General features: G+C 31.7%; 1 protein-coding gene across 1 annotated transcript in view; it reads right to left on the bottom strand.

Moving 5' to 3' along the window:
• LOC133206078 (uncharacterized) overlaps nt 1-1,472 on the bottom strand; it is a 61,320-nt gene extending 59,848 nt beyond the window's left edge. Inside the window, exon 1 of the mRNA XM_061342008.1 lies at nt 1,392-1,472. Coding sequence (XP_061197992.1) covers nt 1,392-1,449 — 58 coding nt within the window. The 5' untranslated portion in view covers nt 1,450-1,472. The remainder of the gene's footprint in view (nt 1-1,391) is intronic.
• Between the last annotated feature and the right edge of the window lie 11,127 nt (nt 1,473-12,599).

Here is a 12,599-nt window from a genome sequence, read left to right as displayed (position 1 = left end):
TAAACTTGATGAACTAAGCCAATCCTGCTTTCCTAATCGCATGATTTTTTTTTATCTATTATGCATGAGTGTCATTGGTCATTTCATTATCAAAGTCACAGTGTGAGTTTAGCATGTGCTTTGATAATATTGTATAATTCTAAATCAAATGCATAAATGTTTGTTTACTAGAAGTACATGTAAATAATTAAGATGTATAGATTTATTTAAGGTTTATTCTTTGTATGCCACAACACTACTTCTTAATTTATTTCACGTGAAATAATTTGTAATTTTGCATTTTTTGTTGATATGATTAAAGTTAAAAAAAATGTTTTAGATTGGTTGAAAATTAGATTTTGAAATATTCAATTGTTTAAATAATGTTTATTGAGATTTGAATGTTGGTAAACAAAGAATTCACGAATATTCATATTTAAAAACCTCGGATATTTACACGTGACACCTTTTCGACAAAAATGGTGAAACTTGCTTAACGTCCTAATGAATACCTGTTGGTTATCCCCATGCTCAAGCATTTGTTTGCTTCCATATATGGCTTCTGAAATATGCTTTTTAGTAACATGATTTACCCTTTACCAATCATATCTTTTTTACTTTTATAGTTTTCACCATAATATAGAGTTTTGCATAGATCATATTAAAACAGTATATACTTGGCAGAAATTTATCAGCTTCTTTGATTTTCGCCCTTCAGAATGCCCTCATTAATTGTGTGTGTGTGTGTTCAAGATTAAATTCAACATTATAAATTAGAAGCCAATAGATAAATCGAGAGATGTTTATTTTATGTAACAAAAAAGTTTCTCTTATTCATACTTAAAGACTTCAAATGATACGAAACAAGCAAAAAATCGAAAGCTATTGCTTGTATTGTGGACTTATGGTTGACAAAATAATCATGATCTGGACATCAGGATAAGGTCAAAGATAAGTATATGTAGTCTGAGAAATGTCCAGACGTTATATAATAAAAGCATGGATTTACTGACCACAAACCATATCAAAAAGAACCTAACTGAAAACTGAGACAATATCATGCGAAGAATTGTACTATAGTTAATATGGTTCTTAATTTAGTACGATTTTAAGAACAGGAAATTCTGAGAATTAATGAAATATTCAATAACATTTTTCAAGCTATTAAAAAATATTTAAGAACAAGATTATTTTCAGGTAAATCAAAAAAAAAAAAATAAATAAAAAAAAAATAAATAAATAAATAAATAAATAAAAGATGGATAAAGCAAATTAAAAGTATTAAATATTTTAATGTCTGATAAATTAAACTTTCCATGGTTGATAAAATAATGTTTATTTTTTATAAAATAAAATCTGTTTTTAATTTAAGGTCACTTAAGGTAAAAAAGGAATGACATGCAAACATTTACCTTTGGCTGCATGCAGCACTACGAAAAATGCCAGAAGAACACCGAAAGACCGGTACATCCTTAAGGCAAGTCGAAACGAAAAGTTGAGGTGTCCTTGGGTATGGAACTTTTATAGTCGGCACCGTCAGATGGCGCATCGCGTCGTAGGATTGGGTCTGCGCTGACCTTAAACCTAACGTAGGCCTTATCTTGCAGTACTATGTATCGAGTTTTATTCAATTTTTAGAGTAACAATCGCAGAATAGGGCCTTAATAATTTGATTATACGCATGTATTTTGGATGGTGTGAAGAGATGGTGGAGGTGTATCGGGAGTGGAACAGTTGTTTTAAATATTTTTCTTATCACAGTATCAATTACATGTACATGATATTGCATTGTATCAGGCGTGTTTCTACGACCATCAGTTCTTTATTTTGACTGGCTTAAGGGGCATAGAAAGGCAACAGTGGCGACTTGGAATTGATGTTTTTTCCCCTCATAAGTCTTGTGTACGAAAAATATGGAATATTCTGGGCATAAGAAATGGTTTTCTGGGATTAAAAAAATCTATCTAACAAGTTTGCTACACACAAATCAGATATAATGTTTACATGGTTAATAAAGTAAATATTATTGGAGTTCTTAGAATTAACACTATCATTTATGTAATTTGTTTGGCTTTTTAAGAGGTTGGATAGATCGTAGTGACCCCATATAATATTGTTGGCTATGTGCGGATACCCGATGGGTGTAACTTGAGAGAGCGTCGTTCCCGATTTGTCTTTATGACTATCTGGTATCTGCACATGATCAACAATATTATATGCTAGGGAGTGACTTGTACACTACAACTCTCCATTTATACTTATAATAATATTAATGTCTTATGCTGAAACGCTCTTCAGTAAGACAGACTGTTTAGAATACTAGTATTTGAAAGATAAAAATAAAACAATTCAAACCTTTTTCTACTCAGTTCCAATTTATAAAATAATTTCATACTTTAGAAGAAATTTGTGCATTTAGAATAGATTTGATATAAGACTAAACGCATGTATTTTGGATAGTGTTACGATACAGTATGCGTTTTTGATTCTATGTTTTAATTTTGCTCGATTTTTTTTATAGATTAAACGATTTTGGAATCAAATAATAATAATAATAGACTTTATTTATCCAGGATAAAATATCACAGTACAGCTTTAGTTTCAGTGTAGTCCTGCATACAAATATAGTATTTATTTAAATATAAATACACAATATAAACGAAAAATAAACCAAGTAATACGTATATTAAGATTGTTACTACATTCGAGAATTTAGCACACTAAATAAATGGTAGAAAATGTTTATTAATCTGATAAAATGTTTCATTAGATACACAGATTTAAAATTTTAGTAACAGTAGTGCTTCAAACATTTTGCAACAGTTTGTTTCAAAGAAATGCAGATGAATAGCTGTATGGATTTTTAAATAAATTTGGTTATATTATATCTGCACACGTTTTTCATTTGTTTTAACGAAAGTCCACGTCTAAAATGCAGGTTTTCAATGGCTAGTGGAAATGGAGAATTAAAGGGAATGTATTTTTTTTTTTAATTTAGGCTGAATATTAGATGTACTGAATAAATAATTTGCAATGATAATATTATTGCACGTCATTCGTTTGAACATAAATGTTCTTGGCTAATTAAGAACTAGATTCACCTAGGGCCTTTTTTCGCCCTGTGAATTTATGAAATTTTCTCGCTAATCTATGTATTTTGACGTCGTGAATTGCGTCATTATCCTCAAATCCTCTAAATTTCTTTAAAAAAAAAGACAAAATGATTAAGCTTTTTTTTCAATATTTTGCATAGACCCCACCCTCTGATCCAAAATGTTCAATTATATAATGAAAGAACTGTTTCAGAAGGTTATAATCCATGTTCGATTTTGTTGGATCAAGGGGTGGGCCCATATTTTAAATCTTTGCCAGAGGTACCCAATTCAAATTCACCCTTTTTTCTTCAAAATTCAATAACATTGCAATTTCACAAGGCCTGTTTTTCAATACCTGGACTCTCAAAGGAAACCTTTTTTTTAGGAAATGAAAGCGCTAATTAAGTCTCTACTTTACATTGATGTTTGAAATAGGACACTGGGACTTGGTCAGTTAATTGGTATATGGGCAGGGCCATTTTATGGATAAAGTGAACGTACCTCTTTATATTCATTGATTGTTTTAATTTGGTTCAGCTAGAACGGCTAAATATTTCATAAGAAATATGGCAGTTGTTTCTTTGTTCTTAATTCTGACTTTTTCGGGCGGGGTTTGTAGGAAAGTGTGAGATATGTATGCAGATAAGCCAATTTTTAACAAAAAAGCACAACTAACTTTGTGAAAACAATCAGATGCTCAACTACTAAATAGAGTTTAAAACATAAGGCATAGTTTTATCTTTTAAAGATACTTCTTATGTTGTTGGAAACATAAAATCAATTTATACTTATTAACAATAATTTAGAAAACATTTTTAAATTTTCCAAAAATATTACACATGCACAATAAAACAATGTGTAAGTAGTTTCATAATTAATACACAAATTCCGAGCAAAGTGGGCGGAGTTAAATGAACTTTTGCTTCCACTGGCGAGTCTAGATCCTTTCATTAAAAAAGGAATGCCATCGCGTGTTTGTATTTAATTACACTCTCCTGCCAACCTAGGTACTCGGTGAATAAGACAAGATAATTTTTAAAAAATAATTTACATAAATATACCTGCATGTGTAAAATTAAGCAAACAATACTGAGGGGAGCATGTGGCCCATGGGCCTCTTCGTTTCTATTTCATATAATGAATTCATTATTAGTCTGACAAAGGATTTAATGAAGTATAAATTTTGTTTAAGAAAGTTTTGGAAAGAGGACTTTTGTGTAAAAAAAAAAATTAAATTCTCTGCCCCAAATTGGTCTCCCTAATGAAAATGAAAATACCGATATCTTATAACACATATGCAGGACACCATCAATCACAGTCTAAAAGATGATTTGTCTACTGCATAAAATGAAAGAGGAGTCATAAGGAAACCATGCAGGGTTTTTCCTAGAAAAGCATCGTTTTGAACCCTCAATTGGCCCCAAAGCTGAAAAAGGATGAACAAATTTCGAACCTTATTGCACATCTACGGTACACCGCCAATCATATCCCAAATATGACTGGGCTATGCGTAAAATGAGAGGCTTTCTAGGGACTAGGGTGAAAATGAAAACTCTGGTACTTTTTTGCTCGTCTTAAGGACAGCATCAATCATGTTCCAAAAGATGAACTGCCTATTTCTTAAGATGTAAGAGGAACTTGAGAAAGATTTTAGTGTGACAGATAGACGGACGGACGGATAGACGGATTATAATAACAATATACGCAAACTTTCTTTAGAATGTGCGGGCAGAATTAAATTACCTACATGTACCCAATACCTCGTATTTCATTAAATTAAACAAATCAATATACGACCAGATATAAGTATTGAATTCGGTGGTTGTTCCATGACTAGGAAGGAGTACATGTGATTATATTGTCATCAGTAAAGTATTAAGCATTTTCAATCTTCTTTTTGAAGTTCAATTTCAAAGGTCAATTCCGATTATAGGAAATAAAGTGTGTTGAGCAAAATCTTATTAACAAAATCAACAATAAAACTATGGAGGATTCTTCAGACTGACGTAAATGCCCATTGTGAAACAATAAAAAGGTGATGATAACGAACAGTAATCGATCTTAAAAAAATCCACAAACAATACAAGTCTGTGAACAAGGCATAAACAACACGGACCCCCCCCCCCTCTCCCCGGAAATTCCAGAGGTGGGTTCAGGTGGCTAGGAGGAGTAAGCATCACCTGTCGACCGGTCACACCCGCCGTGAGACGTAAGTATTGATCTGGTAGACGAAATATTCCGTTGTCAAATTTAGAATAAAAACGAAGGCCTAACAATTGGTATGAAAAACGTCAGCCAAAATACGACCCAATGATAGGTTATATTTGCTTACAATGTCATTATATCGACCATAGAAATTACGGAATGCTGACTTTAAACGAGGTCGTTGAAATCCCTGTAACACCAACTTATCTGTCAGTAGCCTGTCTCAGTTCAAAAATTGATCGTACTCAGAGCATGCCCTTGAGTATCCAATAAATTGGGAGACGTAAAATATATATGCAGGTGATAGCGGAATAAAACTACTTAAATAAGGAAAGTTAACGATGGAAAAGCTTTAGTTATCGCGTTTGTCATACAATTTAGTTGTTAGTTGGCCGTTGTCGTCTATACTTAGTAAAACATCTAAATACGAAACAGATGTGGCAGACTCTTTTATTTCGATATCAATGGGATATCGAGAAGACATATGAATGGAAATAACTATAGTTGATAAAAATATATCTGAATGCAAGTGTTCTCTTCTTCGCATGATTTTTCAAGTGTTTGAATAAAGTGTGGTTCATAATATAATATAAATATATATATATATATATATATATATATATATATATATATATATATATATATATATATATATATATATATATATATATATATATATATATATATAAACAGGTCGGCTAATAAAGAAGCACAGTTAGTTCCAACAGTTTGTTGGAAGACCTGGTCTCAAAAGATTACACAAATGTTGTCAATGAGGAACTCCAGCGTCATTTTAATATTAACTTCAGAGTACTTGTGTATAGAATCAGAGTGATTTTTAACAAAGTAATTTTGTTGATGACCATGCAATCACAAGTTATGAAATTTTCAGATTTCATTTTTATAAAAGAAGCAGTTGTCTATAGTATCAAAGAAAGAGCCTAGTTTTTAATTTATCATGATGAATGGTTGTAAAAAAACGTAGAAAAGTCGTAAGTTTTGATGTTATTGGCTTTAGAAAAAAATGGTGATTTTAAATCTTCTAAAAGTTCGTCGGAGTTTATGAGAATCCACATCTGATGTATCTATTTTTGTTTTCATATGAAGCAGAATTTATTCAAAAACTTCTACATGAGAAGAAGAAAATAATCGCTGTGGCCTTCAACTCGGCATTTAGACATATCGACGACGTTTTTTTTTCAATTAACAATAGTTACTTATTTGTAAAAGTCAAGGAAAGTCCATATTTGGATTCTTCGACACCAGAATACAGGCTCGGATCTGTGATTATGGATATTGCAAATCATAGGCTTTTTAAGCCGCTACTTTTCGCGGAAGAAAATTCCGCTCAAACAATCCGTTTGTTCCTTGAACTTCAATATACCAACAAAGAAGTTGACGCAATTAACGTAAGTAATATTCTTATCGCAAAAAAGGTCCAGTCTTGTATTCCACCATATTTCAAGTTGAAGTCCACACTTTGTATTTCTTACAAATATACATCGACAATTGCTTCCAAACTTTTTGATTATAAAACAAACTCTACAATGTCTAGATATCGAGCATCTGAAACAGAATCCTAAATCTTCTTCTTCACCCTACAACTATAGTCCTGCTGGACACGTCATTACTGGTGACGTAAATGTAGTTAATAACGAGGACCTTATTTCACTTATTGTAAGAGCGCCAAAGTTTTGGGAACCCCGATCTTTCAACTGGCGTTATAATTTCATAAATACTATAAATTTAGTAGAGGATTTTGCCGGACGATGGGCCAGATATGAAAAAGAAGACCTTGACACGTTGTCAGAATGGATTAAATGTATCAGATGGATGTTGAAATTGTCTATCCTTCTGTCTTTGGTAATGCAGGAGTGAAACAAGAACTAAGATTTAATTCTGCAAGTGGTAATCCAACTTATACCATAGCTCCCTTTCTAAGGAGGAACTTCTTCAAAACCATATCTCAGTTTTAAATCTTTTTAATATTCTCAACAATCAAAATGAATTTGAATTACCATACCCATACCTATACTGGATTTCAAAACTTCATAAATCCTTACAAACAAAGATACATAGCGGGTTCAAGTTAATGTTCTACCGAGCCTCTTTCTTTACTCCTCACTAAAATATTTACAGCAGTGAAGAAGAAACTTCGGGAGTACTGTACAACAGTATTTTCAAGAGGTTGTAAATCAGATGTGGATACTTAAAAACTCCAAGGAACTTTTAGAAAATTTGAAATCAAAACTTTTACCAAAATCAATAACATCAAAAGGTACAACTTTCCAACACTTTATACAATCACTCCCCACGATAAATTAAAGTACAGGCTTTTTGACATCATAGACAGCTGCTTTTTCAATAAAAATGGAACTCGTAAATATACTTACCTCATTGGTCATTTGCAAAATTATTTTGTTAAAAACATTCTTATTGTACAAACAAGTGCTCTGAAGTTGATATTAAAAAGATGCTTGAGTTCCTAATTTTCAATATCTAACTAGGTAGTTTTTGGAGATCCGGTCTTCCAACAATCTCTTGGAATTCCCATGGGTACAAATTGCACCCCTTATTAGCAGACCTATTTTGTATTCATATGAATCAGAATTCATTAAAAAACTTCTAGATGAGAAGAAGAAAAACACTTGCTGTGGCCTTCAACTCGACATTTATATATATCAACGACGTATTATCAATTAATAATAGTTACTTCCATTTATATGTCGACTCAATATACTCCAGTGAGCTTGAAATAAAAAAACACCACAGAGTCTGACACATCTGTTTCATATTTGGATATTTTACTAGAAAAAGACTTTAATGGTAAAATAACAACAAAGCTTTATGATAAACGTGATGACTTCAATTTTTCAATCGTCAACTTCCCTTACAATACACCCTTATCACCTGAATATGGGATTTTTGTCTCCCAGTGAAGAAAGAGTATGCTCTACGTACGTACGAACAGTTTCTAAAACAAGGAAAGTTATTGGCAAAGAAGTTGATGAAACAAGGATATCAACAGTCTCGTTTGAAGTCATCATTTCGCAAGTTCTATGGTCGATACAATGACCTTGTCAACAAATACAACCTATCATTAAGTCAAATTCTGACTGACGTTTTTCATATTTATTGTTAGGCCATTATTTACACACTGAACTGCCTACGGATTTTTCCGTTTTCCCGATCTTGACAATGTACACACGGCGGGTGTGACCGGTCGGCAAGGGATGCTCACTCCTCCATGGCACCTGATCCCACCTCTGATATTTTTAGGGGTCCGTGTTTGCTCTGCTCCCAATTTGTATTGTTTCAATGGGCTTTTGAGCTTGATTATCGTTATTTATCTCCATGTTTCATTACACCACTTCTAGAATATGCTGTATAATGGTTAGTCTGAGGTTTCCCCTGTACAGCAGTTAATATTTTAGTGAGGATGGACTTGGTAGAGCATTGGTTGGACCCAGCAATATATCTTTATTTATAATTATTTTTATGAAGTTTTGGAATCCAGTATGGTAGGGTAGATCAAACCCACCTTAGTTGACTGGAATGTTAAAAGTATTGAACACTGAAATGTGATTTTGAAGAAATTCATCCTTTGAAAGTGAACTCTGAGTATTAGTTTGATTCCAGACGTAGCGTTAAAACCAAGTTTCTCTAAAATATGTTAAAAATAATGAACCTTACAAACAAAGACAATATTGTTACAAGCCTTGTCTGCTGGAACCATAACATATTGTTCAAGTATTTTTCTAATTCTTTTGGTGAAAACGGAGGATAGATCGTTCTAAAATTGCCTTTCAAGTTTCTAATACGATTCTTCAATATATTTCTAAAACACTTAATCCATTCTGACAAAGTGATCAGGTCTTACTAGCTACAAATATACATAGTACAGTTCTATTGTTCATTTTCTGATCAAAGGCATATAAAATATACAATGTACGTTCCTAGATTACACAGTTCCACCAACTTGTAATACTGTTCTTTGTTTAATTGATTGAATGCTTATCAGAGTAGGATGGTTAGGGCCTTAATCAGACGACGAATCAGATGAACAGATACTAATTATACGTTGACTGGTGCAATGAACACTTTCCATTCAAAAAAGACTCAGGAAGACATCAGTGTTTTATTATAAACAATTGAGTGGAAATGTATTATCAGTACATAGAACCAGGCAACAACGAGAATTATAGATTTGCATACATAAATATCGTTTACTAAATTGTCTGGAAGAATAAGAAATAGAATGAAAACTGAAATAAAAATAATAAAAACAGAACAGACAAACATAAAAGCATTCAATGCTTCATTAAATAATGATTAATTAGGATGAAGCGACTTCAAAAATATTCCACAGACATAAAGTGTATGCTTGTGAAATATAAGCAGTAATTAATCCTCTAAAATATGTATTTATTTGTTATTTCAAGTATTTTAATTTCATAGGAGTTTAACAAAATTTTCGAAGCATATTTGTTGAAGCATTTTGCCACCTAGCCTCAATTTCAATGCATTTCGTTTCATGCATGTAAACCAAAGCGAAAGGTGACTTTATCGTTAGTTCATCTAGGACATCATATAGTCATACAATCTAGTTTGTCAATGTTGTGTGATTTTTTTGTTTTGGTTTACTTTCTTTATATAGCAATTGTTTGGTCTTGTCCCATGACCCATTGCTCCTTAGTATTGTGTTAGTTTTATTCAAAATATTCAGAATGTTTGATTTACAATTTTATTATGTGCATGTTAATTTTTTTAATTATAGTATACAGAGATAACAGTGCTTTATGTATATTCGAAATGAAACTTTAGTTAATTATTGAGAAATACTCTCAGCAATGAAACGTAATAATGAAAATTATGCAATGCATAATATTTTGATTGAACAACACACGCCCAATCGGTTTTCAGGGAATTTAACATTATAATATGTATTCCAACACCAAGTCAAGTGAGGGATTTGCATAATGAAGTACTATGGAATAATTTTAATTCGAGATAGTCAATGTTCGTGGGGAACCAAAACTTAACTGGTTTATGGGGACGTAAGTTCATGTGGAGTCCACTATCTATAGAAGATTCGATGATTGCAGTAGGTTTAATCAATGAAACGAAAATAAAGATCGTTTGTGGGGATGTAAATTCGTAGGTAAGTTTGACCCACGAACATTGGTCCCCCACGAACAATACGAACAATGATGATTCCACAGTACTATATCTGAAACTGAAATATAGACGAGAGGGACTAATGTCACCTAAAAGTAAAACTTCAATCTAATTGTGACAAAGTAAATTTAGAAGATGAACACCCAAAACTGAATACCAAAGATTGATTTATGCCCTGTTCACAGATTTGTATTGTTTGTAGGCCTTGTTGAGATCCATGACTGTTCGTTATCTTCACCTATTTCATGGTGAGCATTTTATCCTTTGGGACAGTGATCATTTGCCTTGACAAATGTGTTCATGATCAATTCTTTCATTAATACCAGTGTGGGCGTTACATGGTCTATTATACAAACATTCTCCTGTTATCTCATTATCACGTATACTTGTGTAAGGAATTGAATAAGTCCTGTTTTCTTTCAAGCTTCTAGTTAACTTAATCTAAAGCTATGGTACAGGGATTTATATCATTATATATCAATTCAACACTACCTTTCATGTAAGCAAAGAAATAAATAAAAACTAGCATAGGCGTACCAACTCTGTTCAATAGGCTAATTGTTTATGCATTTTATCCCTATTTCAAATGACAAATTGATTCTTGACTTAGATTTGTATTTTATGTGTACACGTAAATTACGACAAACTATTCCATATAAATGAAAATATGAGTTTTTTATGTAGCTTATCAAAGCATAATGTACGTAGTCTAGTGTGTCAGAAACTACGTACACTTCAAAATGACACAGGTAGACCGGTGTCATTGTTATCACATTTGTGTGTATTATTTAAAAAAAACCCAGCGTGAGATAAATTGAGGAATTAATAGTGGTAAGTCTGTATCTAATTAATTGCATGATTTCTGTTAAATTACTTTTAAATGTTCTGTTGACATGCAATAAAAAGTGAGTCCAGCCAAAAATGTCAAATTAAAAAAAAAAAAAAAATAGAATTTATTACCAGCATTGTAACTTTTATTTTACGCAATATTAAAAGTAAATATAAAGTTTTTCTCAATATTTCTGTTCTTTTTCAAAATGAAAATGTACATAGAATCAATTCAATGCAAATTAAAAAATACTTTCATAAATATTTACTACTTTACATAACGATTCACAGAATGTAGAAAAAGCATGTTAAAGATTACCTTATCTTGCCTGTAATTATATTTCTTAATGTTTTGTTTTATTGCCTGTAACCCATTGCATGCAAATTAGCCAAAACTACTCTCTGAAAAAAGTTTAACTTTTTTGGTTTACCCAGTATACATACATTATCACCTTAAATGCCCCCATATTTCACGTTGTACGTAAAAGTCAATTCCATATTAATTTTTTTAGTTCTAGATTTTCATTTTTCTACATGATTAAATAATAAAAATTTATACAGTTTCATGTATGACTGGTAACTAATATTATCTTAAAGTAAAAGTGATGAGTGATATAACTTTGCAAATTATTTCTATAGAAAATAATAGCTTGCAGACAAATGTTTATTTTGTCTTAGGAAAACGATGCTGATTTTGAAATTGAAAAAAATCTCTTAAAAATACAAGCATATTAAGGATTAATTTTTTTTTTGAAAAGAAAAAGTTTGGCCACCTCGACTACTCTAGCCATATAAGGATGAAATAAAACGCTTGAACACAAGAAAAATAGTATCAAGCAGGTTTTACACGAACAAAAACGTGATTTCCCAACAAGTTTTATCCATTTTTCAAAACGATGTCACGTGGATACTAGTATAACAGTAGTATTCTACGTCTTTTGATGGTGAATATTCATGAAATCTTTCTTTTACCAAGATGTTTATGCAAAGCACATATCTTTATTTAGGGTCACAATTATAAAGGCCTAACAATTGGTATGAAGTATGTCAGTCAAAATACGACCCAATGTTAGGTCATATTTGCTAACAAGGTCATTAAACCGACCGTAGAATTTACGAAAAGCTGACTTGAAACGAGGTTGTTTAAATCTCTGTCTTGCAACATCAACTTATCTGTCAATAGCTTGCCTCGGTTAAAAAAATGATCGTATTTAGAGCATGCTCTTGAGTATCCATGAAAATGGGAGACATAAACACCATATACAGGTGATAGCACAATATTACTAGATAAATAAATAAAGTTTACGATGGAAA

This window comes from Saccostrea echinata, unplaced genomic scaffold, assembly GCF_033153115.1.
Source record: "Saccostrea echinata isolate AGI-Se365-2 ecotype Australia unplaced genomic scaffold, CSIRO_AGI_Sech_v1 ptg000054l, whole genome shotgun sequence".
Classification (NCBI taxonomy): domain Eukaryota; kingdom Metazoa; phylum Mollusca; class Bivalvia; order Ostreida; family Ostreidae; genus Saccostrea; species Saccostrea echinata.
Note: the sequence above shows the minus strand (reverse complement) of the source record. Positions and strands in the feature narration are given on the sequence as shown.